Source organism: Amphiura filiformis, chromosome 6, assembly GCF_039555335.1.
Source record: "Amphiura filiformis chromosome 6, Afil_fr2py, whole genome shotgun sequence".
Taxonomy (NCBI): Eukaryota; Metazoa; Echinodermata; class Ophiuroidea; order Amphilepidida; family Amphiuridae; genus Amphiura; species Amphiura filiformis.
This window is the reverse complement of record NC_092633.1, coordinates 19,395,746-19,418,808: the sequence shown is the minus strand read 5'-3', so window position 1 is coordinate 19,418,808 and position 23,063 is coordinate 19,395,746. Positions and strand designations below refer to the sequence as shown.

The window sequence follows — 23,063 nt, the reverse complement described above, 5'->3', positions numbered from 1 at the left end:
TGGCATGATAAATTCGGCTTCACCCAGTATGACACTTCTCGCACGATAACTTCCCGTACCATACCTCCGCTTCACCTAATAACTAATAATATTACTCAGAAGATACAAACTTTAAAGCATCTTCTTCATTCAAATACCCTGCGTCCAGGAAAATTAATTAAGCAATCTTTCAAATAACATTGTTTAACATGGTATTAAAGTTATAGCTCAGTATGTAAAAATATTGTGTTACATCAACTAGATCAGTATGTGATGCACCCAATGATTTATAGTGTTACTACAACAGAACAAAGATAATCACACATGCTGTAAACCTGCATACTGTATAATATTTATTGGTCTCTACAGAACAGTATCATAAAGATAACTTACTGGCTACTACAGTATTGCCTAAACATAATCCGCCAAATTTTGTACTCATGCAGGTAACTCACCAGTGTTGCCATCTTTAACTTCATGCATAAAACTCTTTCAAATTTGTTTATAATGGCAAAATTCAAGCATCAAGCTGTGGGCAAGAGTTGGTGGTGTAAAATCCCACCTCCCTCCCCTATACTTTCAAACACATAGTCATAGTGATACTTTGAATTATTTTTCCTCATGATTTACATTTACCACAAAATACTGTAAGATGAAATTCTTCAGAATACAGATGAAATGGTGCCATACTATTGATACGATGAGGATTCATAACAAGCAAAAAATGTTCAATAAGTACACTATCGACCTGATGAAGTCACAGACTGGCCAACCTACCAAAGTTAGAAAGAGGGACATTGAGACCAAAACCTTTGTGCATGTACACAAACCAGGTACTGACAAATTCAAAGACTTGAGGTGTGCAATACTTTCAGAATTCAGTGGTTTTGCAGGTCTGAATTTATCACAATAGACTAAAGAGTATGCTGTAGCAAAATTTTAAAGTGAAATTTGCATCATTTTCTGCTGTTCTTACATTTAAATTTGCCACCACTGAAATTTTCAGAAAGTAGGACTGTCCCTCTTTTTCACTTTTGGTCCAAATGAAGGCCAGTCCCTCAAAATGAGGGACAGTTGGCAGGTCTGAAGTCATAACATACAACTTTTTTCACCCCGATGGTATACCTGTTGAGACTCTTAATCGCTTGGTATAATACTACTCCTGTCCACAAATTCTACTCTTTCAGGAAGTAGACAAACAAGTGTGACCATTTTCTTCATGGGCATGAGATGCTTACACTAAGAATTTTTACCATTTCTTATTTTGTCCCAAAAGTACATGGAAACGCTGATAATGCATATTAATGATGTGCATCGCCATGCGCACCAAAAATGAAATAAAAAAGTAAATAAAAACAACTTGTTAATCGATCAAAATACTGGTCACTATCTGTAAAACTCATGCATCACTTTTTTTCTGCTGCTCAAGATTATTTCTTCCTTTCTCTAGAAATGTTCTTTTGAAATGACATAATTATTAGCTACATAAATTTATATACATTCTCCATGACATGGAGTACACAACACAGATTGTACTGACATACTTAAATAAGTTTGATATAATTGAGCTATATACAACAATGTCCATTATTTGTCACAACATATTGAGTTCATGTTTTGAGCTTATTACCATATTTGGTGTATTAAATATCAACCCCCCTTTTCAAGAGAGCATACGTTTCATTTCTTTCATGGACTGGTTCATTATCTTAACATATGAAGTATTATTAATTGGCGAAGTCCTGTCTTAAGTCAAGAGGGGTATCTTGCTATTCTAAGAATAAACTAATATTAGGGACCTTCTGACTTAGCAAGTAGGAAAACATTTTCCCAACTTTTTTAGAAAGCCCTTGCACAGCTTTCTTTCAATATATCTTAAGTTTACAATTCATACAATTAACATTAACTAGTATGATACCTTAATTTCCAAATCATGTTTCAAAATTGTGTGTCGCATTTTGGCAAGTACCAATAATTCACCTAAAATAGATTCCATAATAAATTGGAGTGTTGGGACAAGTTTAAAGGGTATTAGATCTCAACCACTGTCTGAACTAGGTAACAGAATTGAGTATTATTGATCTCTTCTTAACTGCGTAGTGTGGAATTGGTGAGCCCGTCAAATGATAATAATACCTGTACAAAAATAAAGGTTACTCAAAACAGTTGTGGAACGTATATATAATAGCAAGAGAAAAATGAGTTGGGCAAGGAACTGTCCAACCGGCTGGTTCCTAATCGTTATGGACTGGCTTTGTTTACAAAGCATACTGAACAAAAGTACACAACCTGGGAGATACCGGTTAGTTGGTGCTTTTTGGACAAGATTGAAAAGGCGAACTTTTTTAAAATGAAATCAGGACATTTCCTGAAGACGGATATCTCTCAATGTATACTGAATGACAATTTCAACGACCTGTTCATCAGTTTCCATCTTTATCCTGATTCCGAGTTGATTTCATAAACAACACCAATCAATATTGTGATTCACACACCATTTCATTTGAGATTAAAGCCCCAATTGTGGCTTAATCAATGTTTGTTAATTACGCATACTGTAATTCGAGACCGAATTAAAAAGACTAGTTTGCGTATGAGGCCCTGTCAACTACACCAAAAATGCCGTACTACTCAAGTCGGCAACCAATCACGTCATGCCTTTGCCATGACGTCAGACCAGACGCAAACTAGTCTTTTTAATTCGGTTTTCAATTATATGCTCAGTATGCTGGCTAAGAAACAGCTATGGTTTGCTGGAATGTTACAAAGATGCAAATGAGATGACTGAATAGATTAGTCAGAACCAGCATGACTCAATGGTGATGACTCAATTGCATATTTCTGATATTTACCAAGTCCATTGCCTGGTCAATGCCAATGATATGAGGAAGACAGGTGTTCCAATAACTACACTTTATCTGATCAAAGTACAATCAGTTTCCGCTATACATCACACAGCATTGATAATATCAACAATCTGTACTTTTATCAATTCATTTAACACTCAGCCTACACCATTCTTGCACTGCCAGGTTATGTGAAGGACTCAGTCACAACAGAGGTTTGACCAAGTTCAAATTGATACATACTATAATCAACATTTAATTCTTGACCATGAGAGCACAGACCTACTACGTACTGCATCAAGCGCACTTTTTTCGTGGAATAACACAATTGCGACCTACCCTTGCCTAACGCAGTCGAAGACCATGATTGGTCAGTTATTAAATGGTAATGCTTTAAGTATATGGTCATTGTCTTGCATGCAGATATCTAAGCATACCGAGTGGGATCAGATGATCAAGAATTACATATTTTGATTATAATACAGTGTACCACTGCTATCACCTATGTGACACAGGACTACTGCAGTGCATGGTATTGCAAAGAAGTTATACAATCAATAAATACTTGAATCAAAATCTTATGAATTATGTTCCAATAATTAGGTATATATATTAACATAACACAAATTAACTTACTAAATTGCCAAAAATATCACAAATTCTTCACTTAAATCATACCAGGGGTTCATTTCACACACTTTATGACTTCTACACTACCAGATTCCTATTGCTGCTTCCCACAGAGGTACCACTTCACTGGTATTCACAAGTACCTGCATGCCTGTGAGGGTACTCTAGAGTACTGGATTGGTATTGCACTGTTTAGAGTAGCCATAAAGTAGCTGGGCAGCAGTGTACCTCTAGGTCGGCAGCAACAGGAATCTGGTAATATAAGTGGCAAAACCAATATCACTCTTACGACTGACATGCAATCTTAAGTAATCTTATCTTTTTAAACTTACAATGAGTACATGTAACTTCAGAATCTGATTACTTGTGATACCAAAACTTCACCTCTGGATTTGGCTAGAAGTATATTAATCATACAATTACAAATGGTGAGACCATTCAGGTGTTTTTTTTTGTTGAGATATCGTCAAAATTTGCTCCAGTATTTGTTTGCATATTTTTAATATCAATAATTGTACAGGAGTCAGCAAGTCTTGATAGGCTCCTAGAAACATGTTGACGATACCTCAAATACATGTGCGAGGCTCACATACGAGTTGATCACCAATAATTGCTGATCCATGCAGTATCTGCATGGTTCAAAGAGAAGTGAGGCTCCGATTGGCTGGATGAATCAGGTTGGCTGATCAAGCAATATTTGCATACCGTTCATGTATTAACAACCACAGGCAAAGGTTCTGATTGGCTGGTTCAATCAGGTCAGCAACTCATCAGCTGATCAAGCAATTTTCATACCATACTCATCTTCTTTCAACAAATTGCTGAAGATATTTGCTGGCCATTTTAAGCTCATCCTAATATGGAAACATTATAAAGGTAATTTTCTTAATCATAACATTTGGCAAGAACTCATGAGATCATTAATATTACACCAAATGCATTTTTCTGAATACGAGTATGAAAAATTTTGAGTTGAAAATAGAACAATAATATCAGAACATGATTAATTACCACAAAGTTAAATATCTAATCAAATACTATTTTCAATGTCCAAATCAATCAGTTAACAATTCCTTGCAAACCATTTATGAAATACTTCCCCCTCCCATACAACTCTCCTCAATAAAGATGAGCTCAAATGTTCACACATTACTAATTAATTTATTGGATAATCTAGCAAAAATACTTGTATTATAAAATGAGTTTATTAAGAACCACACGTTTTGATGAACTTCTGCTTTTGTCGCTGGTGATGATGAGGGGTTTCATGGTGGTGCCTATTTTACGCTTGGTCTGTGCCTTCTTCACATACCCTTCTATCAGATTGCGGATCTTGCGGATAATTTATTGGATAATCTAGCAAAAATACTTGTATTATAAAATGAGTTTATTAAGAACCACACGTTTTGATGAACTTCTGCTTTTGTCGCTGGTGATGATGAGGGGTTTCATGGTGGTGCCTATTTTACGCTTGGTCTGTGCCTTCTTCACATACCCTTCTATCAGATTGCGGATCTTTACCGGATTAATCTCGCCGCTCTTGCTGTGGCATACCTGGTTTTAAGAAACAAAAAGAACAACGAAAGGAAGAATAAGTACATTACAATTTAGGTCTTTCCAACAGCTGAAAAAAAAAAAAATGCCTGCACCCAACTTCACACTTGCATCTGTTTCCCCAGAGGAGTGAGTATTTAAGGGAACAAACCAAAAGATTGATGACGTCCTATAAACGTAACTAGTTTCGTTTCTCAGCCGAGCCCTCCCTCCCTGCCAGAAACGTAATAATGAAATGTTGAAAATTTTAACATAATAATAATAATAATGACACATTCTTCAGACCAATGTTTTAGTACAAACTTAATCAAGTATTTTTACCCCCTCCCCTCTAAACGAAACTAGTTTCGTTTATATATAGGACGTCATCGATCTTTTGGTTTGTTCCCTAAAGAACAGGTCCTGCAATTAATGGTAATGAAATGAGATTCCACAACTCTTCCAATTCCTTTGTACAGGAGTCAAGCGTTGTTAATGCGTGATGAATCCACACTTTTTCAGTAGCGTATACGCGAATGCAGGGTTACTCCTACGCGTTACCCATGAGCGCGTAAAATTCGTCATGACTGGAACTTATGCGTCAAACACTTTCTTAATGTTATTTAAGTAGCAGCTAAACATTACATTCTTTTGTTTTATTGCTGATAGGCTATCAACATAAGAAATCACCCATGGAGGTATCATGAGAATTAGACGATATTTAGCTTGTTTTCTTTGTTGAAAGGGATTCAATCATGTTTCACCATTGTTCATCACGTTGTTCATCAACTTGCATCCGGTGCGTCTGTGTGGTTTACTTTGTGAGGGTTAACCACGCGGACGCATCATTGTTAATCGGTGATGAACAACGGTGAAACATGATTGAATCTCTAAATGATAAACACATTCTAGGGTTAATTCAAGTCCCTAGACCAGGCTTCCTCAAATGGATTTGTTGAAGCGCCACATGAAATAAAAGAAAACTGCAAAGCGCCACTCAATGGCTGCGAAGTCGCTGGGGGAGTCAGAGGGGGTGTCCCCCCTGTGAAACTATCGATTTTTTGAAATTTGAGGTGCAAATGACGCCATTTGGTGCAACATTTTGTACTATTTTAGCCTGTCTTTACAAGGATAACATGGGAATCGCATTGTTTAATGTTGAAATATAGAATATTGGAGATATTCCTGCAAAGTTTGACCCAAGGGTTTGATTTTTTTTTAAATTCAATGGCGCCGCGCGCCACTCGGGAAGCCACGGCGCCGCTATTTGCGGACCCCTGCCCTAGACCTTCAAACTTCTATTTTGTGATTTGTATGCTTACTCTCTAGACTTGTGTGTCATACATTGATGTAATTTAGTGTTTCAAAAAGTTATGTCTCTATTAGGAAACTTTCTTTCCTGGAGGCACCATGACAACAATGCCTAGAGAAGTTGCTTGTTGCCTTTCCGAGATTCCTTTTCTCTGATCAGTACCAGATGAATCGACCTTCCTTTCATGTGCTCAAGGATCGTAGGGAATTTGATTGATAATGACGTCAGACACAAACTTATCTTTTTAATTCTGACTTAAATTAAATTATAATAAGGGCTACTAGGCCATCATTACTGGTTGATAATATTCAAAAATTGACTGATCATCCGTAATTTTGAAATTTTTTACCAGGGGATCATGCTCTTGGAGCCCCCGTCCCCTCATACTGATAGTTACCTGTTTATTGAAAGTGTGTTACATATATATGTTTGTAGCATTACCTGATTGACTGATTTTCTGAGAATTTCCTTGTATTCATCCTTGTTGATTTCCCTTCTTTGGTAGTGTGGTTTTATGGCAAGCTTCACTTCTTCTACCACTCGTTCTTGATGGTGCAACTTCCTCAAATACTACAGAACAGACAAGGAATACAAATAACATATTAATTAGGTATTTCGCTCATTACGTGTTTAGTACAAGCAGGACTATATTATAATTAATGGGGAAAAAGAAATCCCCTTCTAAGAAAATCTGGCACATGGAGGGAAACATTTTTTAAGATGTTTTGGGAAAACATTTCTACATAATGTGGATAAGTTTGCTTTCTTCCAGACTGGATATCATTTTGTAAATACAAAGAATATGCAAATAAGGTAATTAATATTTACAAATGTGCAAATAACATAACACACACTGTACAGCACAAGAGAGGATCATAACCTATAATCCTACTAAGTTAAATCCTACTGAGTTAGAAGTTAATCAGTTATTGTATGTAGGCTGCAGAGTAGATTAATTAAAGGAATTTCAGACAAAACATGCAAACAAGCTCATTAACATGTATTTTCCTAGATTGAGGACTATAACCCGAACAGCTGTAAATACCAAAAAAATACCACAAGGATAAGCACTGCGCATGCATGCATCCTATGTGATGTCATGACACAATCACCGTAAGTCCTGTATACGCACGGAATCGCTGGCTGAGCCAGCAAAACTCCTGTGACTACCGGTCGGTGATTGTGTGCTTAGCACTCAAGGGGTCCAAGGTTAAATCCCGGGGGTATCAAGTGACTTCTTTGTTCATCTCTCCTTTTTTTGTTTCTTCTTAACATCCAATGGCAAAAAACCATGGGCAGTGTTAGGGTAATACTCATAAATATGCAATCAATAACTTGACACAAAACTATACAACATGCCTTCACATTTATGTGACAGAGAAAAATATGTAGCATAGCAGTTTCATAAGTTGCACTTCATGGAATGATTGGCCTTCATTAACAGATGAGGCAGGGACTTTGCCAGTTGGTGAACCATCTGTATTTTTTATTAGTACTATTATTATGCATAAACCCAAAAAAACACATTGTTTTGGGGGACCAAAAATTACTGACACGATTCAGTTGCATGCAATTTGAGCTGAGCATTATGTAGAAATTTTGTCATTTGTATTGAAAGTAATCAAGAGAAAATAAACATCCATAAATTTGTAAGTCTTTATTCCATAAATTTGTAAGTCTTTCATCCACAAGTTTAAAAGTGTTTCAGGTGCAATTTTCAATTTTCGTTGCATCACCCACCTTTTGGGTACTTGATTTCATTTTTCGTGCGTCCAGTACCACAAAAACATGTCCTGGATATGAATGCATGCATCCTGGATGATAACCATAATTTTTGTGTGAATCCTGTATGTTAGTAAGTTTAGTGACTATTTAGTGATCCAACCTACCCTTTCCCTGGAGTTCTTGTTGTACAAATCTACTGCAGATGACTCAATATCTTCCTCCGTTACTTCTCCTATGTTATCAGAGTCTTTAGTTGGTCTTCGCTCCTCTAGAACTGGAGACTCAAGTCCTAACCCACTAACCTGTTTTGAAAATGGTTTGAACAAATTGATCAACGCGAAACTAGCGTAGGTGCTGCGCCAAACTGCATGCATGCAATTCTATATTTATACATGATATTACAAGTCTCATTTCTTTTGCCAATTACAAATCGAACAAAGTATAGTCTGGTTATACAAAGGAATGGAGACCTGTTTCCACAAAATGAGAAGAAAGCTGCAAACCTTTATTTTTGAGTTCTGGTAAAATTCATAATCTCTGGATCATAAGCTTTAAAATGATATAACTTGCATAATTGCTCCCTCAATTGGTGTTCAAAATTCAATATTTTAAAGAAGAATTCCTATTGTTTTTTTGGCATATTCAAAAAAGCATATCTCCTTTTCTTTCCTGATGGCTTTCTGCTCATTTTGTGAGAACAAATCTCATATAGGCTTTAACACAATGCATACATCGGTGTTATCTCCTTGCCCCTTGTCTTCCATGGTAGAGCATCACACTAGGGGACCAGGCTCAAGTCTTGGATAGTCAGTGCAATTTTACTCTGCAAACTATCCTCTAGTCTTACCTTTGAGTATGACTGTTCCGAATCACTTGGCGACCTCTGTGATCCAGACAGACTGGTTCCACGTGCACCACCAGTTGAAGCACTCAGCACTGACTGTAATGCAGGGTTATTACTGATGGAACCAAGTAACTGATTGATCTGCGAGTTGGTCTGACTTGATAGTGCAGGGAGTAATTTGGCTATGCTGTTGGTAGTGGAGCTGGATGTAGCACGTGGTGGACTACCTTGAGGGGATCTACGGCTATGGGGTGCATCGCGAGGAGAGTAGGGCCTCTTGGAAGAATTGTTGCTCTGTAGAAAGAGAAAAGAACATTTATACTTTAGTAAACAGCCTCAACACACAGATGTTTGAGTTGGACATATGATTTAAGTTAACACTTTTCAATATCTACCATGTAAATAGGAATGTGTTGATATAACTTGCGCAATAATTTCACTAAACTGATAAAACTTCTTTCATGACATTAGTGTTTTCTATGAAATGAACACACCAAATCAGTAGCTTAGCAGAATATTCGACTGCAGATCCATCGGATAACGCTTTTTCAATGGGAAATGAACTTTGCTGCTTGGATGATGTCACGATGAGGTTAGCATTTATTCCGTATTGAAAAGCGTGTTCCGACGGATCTGCACTCGACCGGCCTCTTAGTGACATAAAATCCATTTTAAAATCTTGCACCATTTATGTATTTATTAACTGTTTATCCATCTGTAAAAAAAAGGAAAATATTTTTTATTAAATCCAGAACTGACTCACCTCTCTTTCTCTGTCAGCACCTCCTCTAGACACCCTTGAGCTGCTGGGTCCTTTCCTTGTGTGTAACATCCCATCAGATGATACAGGAGATGGAGAATTGGAGTAGGAAATGGGTGGTGATACTGTTGGTTCAAATGGATCATATAATGTACTGGATGGATTGTGTGAATCTCCTCTTATATCAGCTGTTGATGACACAATCGGGGAAGGATCTTTAGGTGGTGGTTTTGTGGGTGTGGCTGGCTTTGGAGTTGGTGGCGTGGAAACTGTTGGACTCCTATCTTCTATCTCCCCTGTAAGGTCAATGACATCTGGATCCTCATCGTCTTGAATAAGACAAGTTGGACGAGGAGCAGGCACTTTTCCGGCCTTTGCAGCAAGTTTGGCAGCTTTCTTCTTTTTCTTATCCTTCTTGCCTTTGATTTTTTTCTGTTTTTTGGCTGGTGGTTGTTCATTAGCATTAGCTTCAGGAGGCCTCTTAGCTGCTGTACTAACAGCACCAGCTGGTTCAAATTGAGCGGCCACTGTGTCAGCTTTGTCCTTTTTACCAGCTTTAGCACCTTTGGCTTTCTTAGCTGCCTTCTTTGCTTCCTTTGACTTCTTGTCCTTCTTTCCCTTTGCTTTGTCTTTCTTCTTCTTCTTTGTGACCTCTCCAGTGGGTTTTTGTCCAGGCAAATTTGTTGGAGGCTTTGGCACAGTGTTGGTTTTAGGCAACAATTTTTTGGGAGGTTCTGGTTCTTTATCACTAGGTATAGACGCAGATCTGCTACTACTTCTTGACATATCGGAATCATAGGATCTCTTATCTTCTGATCGATGCCTGTCACTACTATAGTCATCATGGCTTCTACTACTTCGGCTTACTTCTCTCCCATGTCTCTTCCTTTCTCGTCCACGATTCTTGTCATGTCTACTCTTTTCTCTACTTTTATCCTTGGATTCATGCTCGTAACTTTGTTCTCTGCCATGTTTGTCTCTTGCAGACACTTTTTCTTTATCAGGATCCACATCTTTCTTGCTAATCTCTTTCAAGAAACCCTGTTTGCCGTATTTACGTTCTATATGTTCATCCATCCTTGAATGCATCAGCTGCCTTGCTTCAATTTCAGCCATGGTGAGACGCTCCCGTCCCCCTCGTCTTGCCGTTTCCTGCTGCTGACGTTCTCTTTTTGCTGCCTCACGCTCTAGTCTGACAGCTCTCTCTGCCATTGTTTCCTTTTCTGGCCTAAACTGTCTGTCTCTACTCTGTCCAGTATTCCTGTCTCCTCTCGATGATCTTCTAGATTCAATTCGCTTAGATGCAACCCCTTCTTTTTCTTTCCTTCTATCATAAATTGGTGATCTATCTCGTTGTACTGTGAAATTCTCCCACTGCTTGCCCTCTCCAAAGGTAAATGCACCAAAGGAATAAAGTTGCTCCCACTGACTTGAATCTTCAACTCGTCGTTCATCTCCTCTCCTTTTGCCAAATTCATTCCAATATGCTTCATATCTTCTCACAGCTTCCTCATCTGGATGAGAATCACGCTTGACTTGAATAACTTGCCGTAAATCACCATAGTTACCACGATCCCTTGATTTACCACCATCAGAGTCCGATTTTTTGCCATCCATCTTGCTTTTCTGGCCTTTGGACAAGTCGGGAAGTATTTTGGGATTGTTTGGATCGACAATAACATTTCTAGTGTCTTTGTTCTTTTTCTTCTTTCTACGCTTCTTCTTTTTCTTCCCTCCATGTCCCTCATCATCACTTTTCACTTCTCCTTCTTCAGCTGAAGAATCACCTGTTTTCTTTCCTTTTACCTCTCCATCTTTACTGTGATGATGTTTCGAGTCTTTCTTTTTCTTTTTACTGCGTTCTTTTCCTTTCTTTCGTTCAGGAATAGCTCCTTCCTCTTCCGATTGTGAATCAAAACTACTACTTGAACCATGTCTCTTCCTTTCCCCTTTCCTGTCTTTCCTTTTTGGTTTATTAACAATGTCAACTCTAAGAATTTCAATTTCTCCAGCTTCTGTTTTTCTTGTAACAGTTCTTTCACCTTTCACAACTTTTATTACTTCAATATCTTCTGCTTTTTCACCAATCCCATCGATGGCTGCATCTCTTTCTGCTTCTATTGTGCCCTCATCAACATCAGATTTGTCCGCCTCCTCCTCCTCCTTATCATCATGATGTTTGTTATCTATATTGTTATCAGCACCGTCTTTGATATCATCTTCATTTGACACACTGTCTTCTTTCCCCAGTGAATCAGATGGGGTTACAGTGTCAGTTTTGTTTACATTGCACACATTGTCGTTAGGATCACCTTGTTCACCTTGATCCTGATGTGATATATCACCAGTTTCATCCTTGGACTGATCCTGTGAATCAGTTCCTGGATTAGTCTCAGGATCATCTTTTGATGGATTGTCAGATGGTATCAACTTATCATTCATGTTACCCTCTTCAGGTAACTCAACACCCTCTGATCCTTCCTTATGGGAATTTGTGACAATACTGTTAACAGTCTCCTCCTCATCGATAACATTTTTGATTGGATCCTCAAGAGGATCCTGTTCTTCCTGAGAGTCATCATTCTCATCAACAGCATTATCTAACTGAGTTAAATTATCCTTCACAATATCGCTTTCTGCTTCATCTTGACCTGGATTCATTACCAACCCCTCTGCGTTATTCTCATCCTTCGCTGATTCATCAGACTCCTCACCACCATCTTGATCCATGGGACTTTGGTTTGCAACCTCCTCCTCCTCTTCCTTTTCTTCATTATGCATATCAGGTTCCATGATATTTTGGCCACAAGAATTTGAGTTGTCACCATCTACTACTTTATCATCAGCATTTCCCGTTTCATCTTTAGAAGTGATGCTGGATGAGCTTGCATTTTTCTTAGGTTTACTTTTGAATTTATCCTCTGAAAGTGTAGAAATAAAAGAAAATGGTTAAGTATACTGGAAGATGTTAGGATTTGGTATGATGTACTAGCACTCACATTTGATACTGTTAGATGGAACTGTCCCTGCTTCATATGTTTCTATACATAAAATCACTGTTAATGTTTTTTAATGTTTGCCTTGGACAAAATCATGCAATAACTCTACTTGTGAGAATTACATTGTCCATTGGACAATATCAATCAGCCTTCTTAAAAATTATAGAATTATGGACTTGTGTTTTGAGTAGTATTATGTGAACCATGTATACAGGTAATCATTATCATGTCATGCTGGTATTTCCAGGCTGTCAAGACTCCAAAGAGAGCCTGAGGCAGGGAGAGACTGATGAGATGTGGGCTGCAAATCCCCAAAAATGGGATGATTTTGCACAAAACTATTGGGTTTTATCCTCCAAAACCAACCTTCAGACACTAATCATATTTGACAAGTGGCATACATTCCCACAATCTAGCCATCATACATTCAGGCAATCTTTTTTTGACTTCCATTCGTTAAACCATATCTTAATTCATTCCTGTATTCAAAGTTGCAATTATAACTTACCTTCGTTAACGGACAAGTGTCCATCTCTGTGTATTGTAATGTTACTGCTCTTCATATGCAATACACTCTGCCCAGCCATGATGCTCCCTAGCAGGTCAGGCACACCACCAGCAGTAGAATCAGGCCTGAAACAATGGTGGTTAATCATAATCAGTAATATTATTGGTTTTCTTGATCACAAGTATCATTAGCTGAAATATGTGTTAGCAAGTAATATAAACCTTTATTAAAAAGATAGGATAATAAGAACATAGATATTCTGATAGGATAATAAGAACATAGATATTCTTATATATCAGTTAGTTTCTTCACATTCATTTTAATTGGGTGAAAATATAAACATTGGATTTATGTGTTGCAAAAATTGAGCTGTAATTTCATTATCTTTTAATGAACTAACATCAAAAAGCATATGAAATTGAGACTAATCATACACTCATCTTAACCCTCTACCCGTGGGTGTCAACTGCAGACAACAAGTTCCAAATTTCAGAATTGGCCATTTTCATGACCATATTTAGAATCAGCATGAAAAACAGTTAAGTGGTTCTTGAGATAGTGCTTGATATTTTAAGAAAATATCTGAAAACTTGGACATTTTCATGTTGAAGCCTATGGCCAGTGCACAGAGCATTAACAACTTACTTTGTGATGACAGGTTCAGCAGTCTTTGAGCTTTGTGCATACACATTGTCGTCACTATGAAAGACAAAAAATAAAGTCAAAATGTACTTATTATGTAATACAATATGAGGTGTGCATACTATACATTATGCGAAAAACAACTGGTACAATTTGACTACTGGAGCAATGGCATTAAACAGACAGTACACCAAAAACAAAAAAACAACACTTTACAAGGAATTTCAATTAAATGAACACAGGTTTCAACAGCTGCATTCAATCCAACCGTGATATTTTGCATATTTCAAACTATAAGCGAACAAACAACCTTGGATACAGTACTAACTAATCACGAGTGCGTTGGCATGGTTGGATTCACTTCACGTACACTAAGTTGCACACGCTGGTGTACATTAAACAAAAAAGTTGTCGCGCTAAAGTAACAAAAGTATATCATCTACCTTTGATTTTGGTACACATACAAAGCACAGAATTGTTCCGAGTGGAACACTTTTGCAATAACGATTTTCAACAAATGATGCACATACCATTGTGAGTTTCAAACTACAAGTAGAAAATGTTTGATATGCATTCATACCTTGGTTCAAACAGCGCATTACTGCCGGTGATGCTCAGTTTAGCGGCACCTATTTCACTTAGTCTGTAATCCATTCTACTCTTCTTTACAACAACAATCTTCTGATCAGGCATCATACTTCCTGATCGGGGCTTCACTAATTGCAAACTCTTAGCAATGCGCCCTCGTGTTGTGCTCGGTGTCCTCTTAACAGTTCGCACTCCACCAGGCCGGCGCTTTGAAGCGCCTGTCTTCCTTCGTACCGTCTTCTTTTTGCGTCTTCTCTTTCCTTTTCCTTTCGGTGATTTGGTTGTCTTTCGTTTCCTCTTCCCTTTGGTTTTCCTTTTAGTTGTCTTCTTGCGTTTTGGGGTGGTTGTGCGAGGGCGTTTTGAAGTGCTCGGCTACATAGTGATATTAAAAAGAGGCATAAAATTACAGTTACACATTTTGTCTCATTTTGACCTTTAATAGGAGACCTGCTTTAATAAAATCCTAATTATACTAGCTAAATTGCAAACTTTATATCACTTCCATGCAATAAATGGGTGAATTAGCCCCAATTCCAATTCCGCATTGTCACTGACTACCTTATTCAATTTAGCATTTTATTCAAGTATTTTGTACAGTACACAGAAACCTTACCCGTGCTGCTTCCTCCTCGATAAGACGCTGAGCACGTGCCCTGCTAATTACAGCACGGACATGCTCACTGACCCTGGTGCGAGCAATAGCACGTACAACATTTGGCCTGTGTTCAATGGTGGTCCACTCGTCTTCACTCTCGTCTCCAGCCTCAACCTCAACGGTATCTACACAAAACACACAACACAAGCTTGCAAATGTAACCAACACAATTATAACAATTTGAGAGCCATGACATTTACTCCATTGTTTAACTCCATCATCAATTATAGTTTATTAATTCAGGGCTACCTGTACGGACCCATATATAATTTGACACTTTAGTGCATTTGGCAACAAATGAAGTAGCACATGTGCTGTAGCAACATAACATTGAGAAGAACAACAAAACCAGGAACACAGCCAAATCATCTTGAGCGCCATATTATCTGGGTTTTAAAATTTAGCACCTCCCAGTAAAAATGGTTGATAACCCCTAAATTAAAGCATACTGTACTAAGGGTTTAACTTTCTCTCTGCTCACCATGGTGCCGATTGCGGGCTACACATTCTGGACAGAACCACTCCTCAACAGGGATATGGTCCAATGGAGGGTTAAGACATTCACAATGATATCCTGCATCACATCCATCACACAGTAGCAAGCGATCTTCTCTGTCACATCGTCCGCAAACCTATATCATTACATAGGAAGAACAAAGACAAACATCGTGATTTAATGATCTCTTTCTATTCTGCTGAAAGCATATATAAAATTATTTTGTTGCTGGTTATAAAATCAGACTTAAATTTTTCACATACAATACAACTCTGAACTTTTGCATCTTTAGGACAATGATTTTCAACTGACAAAAAATTCTATTATCTTAGTTGCAATACAAGTTCCCATATGAGACATAACATCTTAGAAGGATGTTTCACAATCCAGTACATGTATATATACATTGGTTCTAATTGAAGCATGTTTTAGCTACATCAATCACTGTCACACAACTTGCTTTTGCCGCTGGAAAATACATCTTCTCAGAAGTTAACTTATGGTGGCAGAAAGGCCAGGAGATGATTTTAATCACAAATTATTAACACATACTTTCAATGCTCACTCAGTGATAATACCCGCAGTTAATTTCAACTCGGTTAAATAACAGACGGTGGCTTTATTCTATACAAATTAAACATATTTCTGGTTTATGAACATCATTCGAACCGAATACCTATATTGAGGTCAGGTATGAAGGTGAATGAACTATGCCACTGGAAATGAGACCATTGGGCTATTCCAGTTGAAATCCATACACCCCCTATGGAAGACATAACCTTAACTTTCTACACAGGGGTGTAGATTTCAAATGGAGTCATCCATTGAGGTAACCCATTTGATATTCACACTCCCTGCATGGAAGATTAAGGTTAAGTCTTCCATATAAAGTGTATGGATTTCAACTGGAATAGCCCTTTATGGCTGATAGTGTCACTCGGTGTTTACCTCACAGTATGTAGGATCCTCCTCTTCCTGGACATCAAATGCCGTTTTTGGTTCATCCACATCTATATGTTTCACCACTTCCCCACCAACACAATGTCTTACTAGAATGGCGCGGAATATGCTACGATCAACAGGACAAGTATTCACCATCTGAAATTATAATGAATAACATCTCACCAGTTTTAGCATGAAAGTCATCAGTTTCATTCTATTCTTCTTCTACAAACTGACAATATTTCAACAAATAAATCATGTGGATCAAGTTTTACCTAGACAGTGTAGAGAACTGAAACTAGTAGTATAGTTATAAGGCAGCACATAGCATGTATCACATTTTGTGCTGTACCTGAAAACTTTTATTTCTATGAGGAACACCCAGTATGATATAAATTATTGAATTGCCTCCATTAAAATAATTTACAACTAAAAGGTTTCTTAACCCTAACCCTCCTGTATACTACAAAATACTACTTGATATATGCGCTGTTCGTGCGTGCATCCCACGTGGTGTGATGACGCAATCGCCCTAAGTGATATATAGGCACGGTTTCGCTGGCCAGCGAAGCCCAAGACCGTGGCAAAGTGTCGCCGACCGAGTGCTTGGCATGCGAGGGGTCTCGGGTTCGAATCCCACCCAGAGCAAACAACTTCTTTCTTTCTTTTCTCTCTTTATTCTTTCCTTCTTTCCCTTCCCGTCGCTAAAAAGCCCTTAGGCGGTTAGGGTTAGGTTACCACTATCGAAACTCAGTATAGGCTTCCTTAACCCTAACCCTCCTGTATACTACAAAATACTACTTGATATATGCGCTTTTAGATGCGTGCATCCCACGTGGTGTGATGACGCAATCGCCCTAAGTGATATATAGGCACGGTTTCGCTGGCCAGCGAAGCCCAAGACCCGTGGCAAAGTGTCGCCGACCGAGTGCTTGGCATGCGAGGGGTCTCGGGTTTGAATCCCACCCAGAGCAAACAACTTCTTTCTTTCTTTTCTCTCTTTATTCTTTCCTTCTTTCCCTTCCCGTCGCCAAAAAGCCCTTAGGCGGTTAGGGTTAATCAAAATAGATAAATCTGATTACCTTTGACCATTCCAGAATACATTCCAAGCAGAAAGTATGGTCACAACTTTCCGGTGTTCCAACATCTTGATCCGTAAACGGACAGAGGCAAACTGGGCACTTCTCTGTTTCCGAGTCATCTACCATGTCCGTCTCTTCGGCCATACTAGACTGTTCTCCTTCCACTTCGTTGTCATCCCCTTCTGAATCTTCTCCTTCTCCATCGTCATCTTCCCCCTCCTCGTCATCCTCATCCTCTTCATCACCAGTCGCAACCTCTTCTCCATCTAAATAATAAAGACAAAATTGTTGAATCAGTTTGCATTATATTAAATAATGTCCATTGGGTGGTCACATAAATGACACATTCTGGAGCCCTTTTTTAGGTTGTGATAGAAACTTATTTTATATTACTATGTGATTTTTGCACAAAGTTTTACTTTGTTTACCTTGGATATCCTCCTCTTCACCCTCTCCAGATTCATCATCTTCCTCCTCACTCCCTTCTTCATCTATGAATAGACAAAATCATGCCATGTCAGATATATAGGTTAAATTAAACCCATCATGAACGTGGTACTACATCTGATTACAAGTTGGTTATAGTTAATATGAAAGTCAAAGTAAAAACATTTAAATATTGGAACTTATGTATGTTGGTATTTTGCAGCTTATTCCAATGCTAAGGTGCTACCGTACTTAATAACATTCATCTGATATTACATAATAAACACTTTGTTATATAAAATGATCAGGTTTATCACAATTTTTATCCTACCTTCCTCCTCACTTTCTTCATCTCCTTCCTCCTCATCTATTTCTCCTTGTTCCATTTCTTCAACTTTTGCATCTTTAACATCTACACCTCCTTGTTCTGGTGGTACATCATCTTCCTTCTTGTCACCAGGTACATTGTCTTCATCTTCCTGTGATGAGTCTTGTGTAGTGTCTTCACCATCAGATAGCTTCAGGTTCTTGGAGTTGCTGATGTGTACTGAAGGCATCTCCTCAGTAGCAGCTGGTGCCTTGAGTTGTGTGTCATTATCCCCTGCTGCAGCATGGTTGTTTGCATGCTCTGTCTGCTGGAGATGATTAGGTCCTTGTTCAGCATCAGCCATGGTTTTGGGCCATACACCGATTGCAGATCATTCAACTAGATGCATTAAAAATATAATTGTAGTAATAAATTTATTATAAAAAAAGCAAAGCAAGTATATTTGTGACATGATCTAATCCATGGGTGCCAAAGGCTGCAAATTTGAAACTGAGATAAAGGCAAAAATATGGAGTAAAAAACAATACACATCACAAAACCTTATAACTTTAGAACCAAGTATGCTAGACCTTTGGTGTTTTCAGTATATGATAGCCTAATGTTACTACAAGGTAATAATTATAGTAACTCAATTTTCAAAAATGCCTCCTTTGGCCCCATGGAGCAGATTGTGTCACATTTTCATATTGGTATTAATTTCAATTTTTTAAAAACTTGTTATATTCAGTCTCTGGCAGAGAAGAACAACACTTATTTACATTGTGAGAGCGTGCTGCGTGCACAGAAACATGGAAATCTGATTGCCTGATTCCTCGTATGATAAGCATGACAACAAACTGATAATCTGAAAACCGCTCGCATCAATCAGAGCAAAAGACTGTCGTACCCCTCTCAAAGGCTTGTAGGATAAAATTATACGTCGAACAACTGAATACAAGCACAACGTATGGACCAATATATTTTTGTAAACATTTTAGGCCTATAACAAAATGTAAGTTCGTACAAATTGTACAACTACTCCTCCTTTGGCCCCATGGAGCAGATTGTGTCACATTTTCATATTGGTATTAATTTCAATTTTTTTAAACTTGTTATATTCAGTCTCTGGCAGAGAAGAACAACACTTATTTACATTGTGAGAGCGTGCTGCGTGCACAGAAACATGGAAATCTGATTGCCTGATTCCTCGTATGACAAGCATGACAACAAACTGATAATCTGATTGGAATATTATATTTCAAAGCATTGGTCAGCGCAGAGCACAGTAGGGAACACAAAACCGCTCGCATCAATCAGAGCAAAAGACTGTCGTACCCCTCTCAAAGGCTTGTAGGATAAAATTATACGTCGAACAACTGAATACAAGCACAACGTATATGGACCAATATATTTTTGTAAACATTTTAGGCCTATAACAAAATGTAAGTTCGTACAAATTGTACAACTATAGTTTCTACCCTATGACCTATAAAAGTTACCTGTTATCAAAGTGTCCGCAAAAAACTGGTCATCGCAAGTATCTTTGATGCTGAAAACTAAGGATATTCACGCAGGGACAGGCCAAAATCCTTACCTCGATCGTAAAATCCAGCCGATGCATGTCATAAATAATTCATTATTCTATTGTGTAGATGTCACTGATTGTGTCCATGTATTGTTATTGCACCTGCGATCTCACGTGAGAGCAGTTGTCAAGCTGAATTTATACTCGATCGCTGGATCACCACCACATGAATTCGCCTCTCGAAAACCTCTACGAGGTTGTTGCATCGAGCACGCTGACTGGCTTAGCAATTATCAAAGTAGTTTGGAAACCAATCAGGTTAGACGTACTTTACTGGTGAGTCACATTAATTAATACCGTAAAAGGCCGCCCCCGTTCATTGATTGGCTTACAATTTTTAAAAGAATGGCTTTTGCAACCAATCACAATACGGGTTATATGACGACCGTCGGAAATTTTGCATACGTCCACGATGACGTCATGCCCCAGAGCCACAAGGCTGGCTTCTCTGCGGAAGCGAGCGAGTGGTATAAAGTCAGTTTCACACCTGTGATTTAATGGAGCACATCCACAGCGCATTTGACAGATAAAAATGAAATTGGCAATTCTGAGCAACGGGATTCCATGAAATGGACGATTATGTAAGTTATTCTACAGGATCGGTACCGGTAATAATTAACAGCTGGTCTGCTGTATTTGAAGTGCATATTGAAGTTTGTAAGTTTGTGACTTTGTATGTTTATTGCAATTGATATTATAGGAAGCTTAAATTGGCAGGCTCTCATGCAATGTATCCGTCTCTTTTGAACATATATGGACGTTCAGGGCAAGTCATACTGAAGTATGAGATGAAGTATGACTTGCCCACACAGGGTATAGGATAAAATTATGCAAAGAAAACAAGATGCAATGCAAGTTGCAACAAAGTGAACAATCAGAAATGAAACGAAGAAAGTCACACATCGTACACTGGAACATTTTACAATCAAACTTTACAAGCTAGCGCACAAGATCAAATTACTGATGCTTATTATCGTTATTCTTAATAGTCGCATGCACCATATTCGTTCCATTAACCGGCCAGGGCGCTTAACAAAGTTTTTTGGGGGGGGCACTTATTTTTTTTACATTGTTTACATTTACTGCATGTAATAAATGGCCCAAATTAACGTCCAAACATAAATCCATTTTTTGAAGTCTCAAATTGCTGAGAGATTGTATTGAGTGACGGACTTGCAATCTCAAACCTAAATTGTGACTGGGCACTTTACTTTCAGTCTCCCACATGTTTGAATGGGAAGTGTTTTGTGCACTTTCTGACACTTAGGAGCACATAGCGCTAAAATCCTGGGCTAAAATATAGCTTCACATTTAAGGCTAGACATTGCTAGAGACCATTGCATTCAAAATCTAGTCGGACTGGCTGAACTTGGCATGACACCGTGTATTGTCACGACAGGCAATCAGCGAATCGCATCAAAAATGTTGCTAAAATAGCACTTCAACAAAATTTTAGACAGTTCAAAATAGACAACTTTCGACTCAAAAAATACAGACTCATCGAAATATTTATAACTTTCATTCACTCGGCCGGCCATCTGGGAACATTGTCCCCTTCGTCCCCTTTGCACAAGCGCGCACAGAGCAACCAGCTCGAAAAAAGGGAACTGCACATGTGCACACTGGTTTTACAAGGCTATTCCCTCTTTGTGACGTCAGCCCAACCAAGACTAAGAGAATCCAAATTTCAACATCATGTTGCAAAAAATTAGGTATGCTAGGTGAATTCAAATTTGCCATCAAATTGCATCATTTTACATATCAAATTAAAGCCCTTGAGTAAAGAAAGCCAAAACTGAAAACATTTTTGTCATAGCACTTTCCGTAACAAAGTTACATCTTGTCAAAGATTGACTTTCATCAAAAAGATTCTGCTAACAAAATTCCCCAAAACGGCATTTAGGGGTGTTTCTAGATCTTAATCTCATGTCGATAGCAGCTTTTTTAATGGAACTGCTATCAAAATCTCTCTAAAATTCCATGTGCAACTTGATTATCACCATAAAAAATCATATATTTTGTTCAAGTGAAGTATAAAAAACATATTTATGTAGGTTTCCTTCACCGACCTGTTCTCGAAAAAAAAAATTCAAATTTCTATGTAAATATGCATTGTGTTTGGGCCCCAGTCTCGGCGAATTTCGCTGACTAGCAAATGTGTTAACTAAGGTTTGCCTGGGATACCTAAAAAAATGTCAACGCTGTCTAGTGTCTGACCGAAAAACAACAGCAAAGTAATTTGAAGCAAGAGTTCTTGAGTATTAGTCAGAACGTAAACATGGACGGTAAAAAGAGTTTTTAGTTCACAATTCACAAATCAAATTATCAACATCAAAAAGATTATCATGATCACTGTTACAGTCGAGCAGTAAAATGACAGTGATCATTTATCATTTTCTGACCAAAAGTTTTACTCATAACATTGCAGAAACAAAACCCAAAATGTACCATTAACACCACTGTGATATTTTCTCGATAAAATACATGATTTTATTGACAGCTACCTACGACTGTCCGTAGAAAGCAACACTACAGTTAATAGAGTAATCGCGCGACTCGATTGTCTTGAAAGGTTAATTGCCCATACGTACCGGCAAAAACTCACCTTGACTGGCCTACACAAAGAATTTCATTATTCCACATGTCACAGACAACAAAATACAATCAACTAACCTTTTACGATAAAGCAACCATTCAAGTTACTTCAGTTTTAATTTTAAATCAATTTTGATGGTAATAAACGTGTAAAACAAGGACATTTTCTGTCACATTCGTCTGGATCTTCGCCGACAGGGATGCGCCATCTTGAATAATTACCAACCCACAATGCATTGCTTGCACATTTTGCTGCATGCAAAATAGTTGAAACCGCATACGGCGATAGTTTCTATTTTAGAAGCTAAGAAATCAAATGAGATGGAGATCATAGAAGCGCTCATCTGTGGGGTATGAACGTTTGGACAGTATTTATTGTGGGACATCAGACATATCGAATTGCATTCTGAATACGAAGAATGTCCTTCTGATATCAAATAATTTTGATGTTTTTGAAATTCACAATGTAGGCCTAATACACATTTTAGGCAAAGTGATTACAAATTTATATTTTTGATATTTAACAGTAGGCCTACTCTCCAGGCTCTGTGCAGTAGGGCATACTCGAAGTAAACTTTATAAATCTGATGATAGGCCTATATACTTATA

At 38.0% G+C, this 23,063-nt stretch overlaps 1 protein-coding gene across 2 annotated transcripts; it reads right to left on the bottom strand.

Annotated features, from left to right (window-relative positions):
• Positions 1-319: 319 nt before the first annotated feature.
• LOC140155114 (uncharacterized) lies at positions 320-22,668 on the bottom strand. Of its 2 annotated transcripts, XM_072177818.1 has the most exons (15): positions 22,533-22,668; positions 18,299-18,673; positions 17,970-18,032; positions 17,542-17,807; positions 16,466-16,615; positions 15,503-15,653; positions 14,980-15,146; positions 14,359-14,738; positions 13,782-13,835; positions 13,137-13,261; positions 9,633-12,550; positions 8,873-9,163; positions 8,190-8,327; positions 6,742-6,870; positions 320-5,009 (listed from the first exon to the last, which is right to left on the bottom strand). In XM_072177818.1, exons 2-15 carry the CDS (start codon positions 18,636-18,638, stop codon positions 4,830-4,832), a joined length of 5,352 nt encoding a protein of 1,783 aa, XP_072033919.1. In that variant the 5' UTR covers positions 18,639-18,673; positions 22,533-22,668; the 3' UTR covers positions 320-4,829. The 2 variants fall into 2 exon arrangements, with proteins under 2 accessions (XP_072033919.1, XP_072033920.1); XM_072177819.1 differs by lacking the exon at positions 17,970-18,032.
• Positions 22,669-23,063: the final 395 nt, after the last annotated feature.

What these genes read in the sequence shown, in the direction of transcription:
- LOC140155114 (XM_072177818.1), bottom strand. Translation starts at nt 18,638, where the DNA reads ATGGCTGATGCTGAACAAGGACCTAATCATCTCCAGCAGACAGAGCAT. An exon ending in ACACTTGTCCGTTAACGAAG is followed by an intron (nt 12,551 to 13,136) that starts GTAAGTTATAAT and finishes CTACACTTTCAG; the next exon opens with AGGATAAATTCAAAAGTAAA. An exon ending in GTGCTGACAGAGAAAGAGAG is followed by an intron (nt 9,164 to 9,632) that starts GTGAGTCAGTTC and finishes CTCTTTCTACAG; the next exon opens with AGCAACAATTCTTCCAAGAG.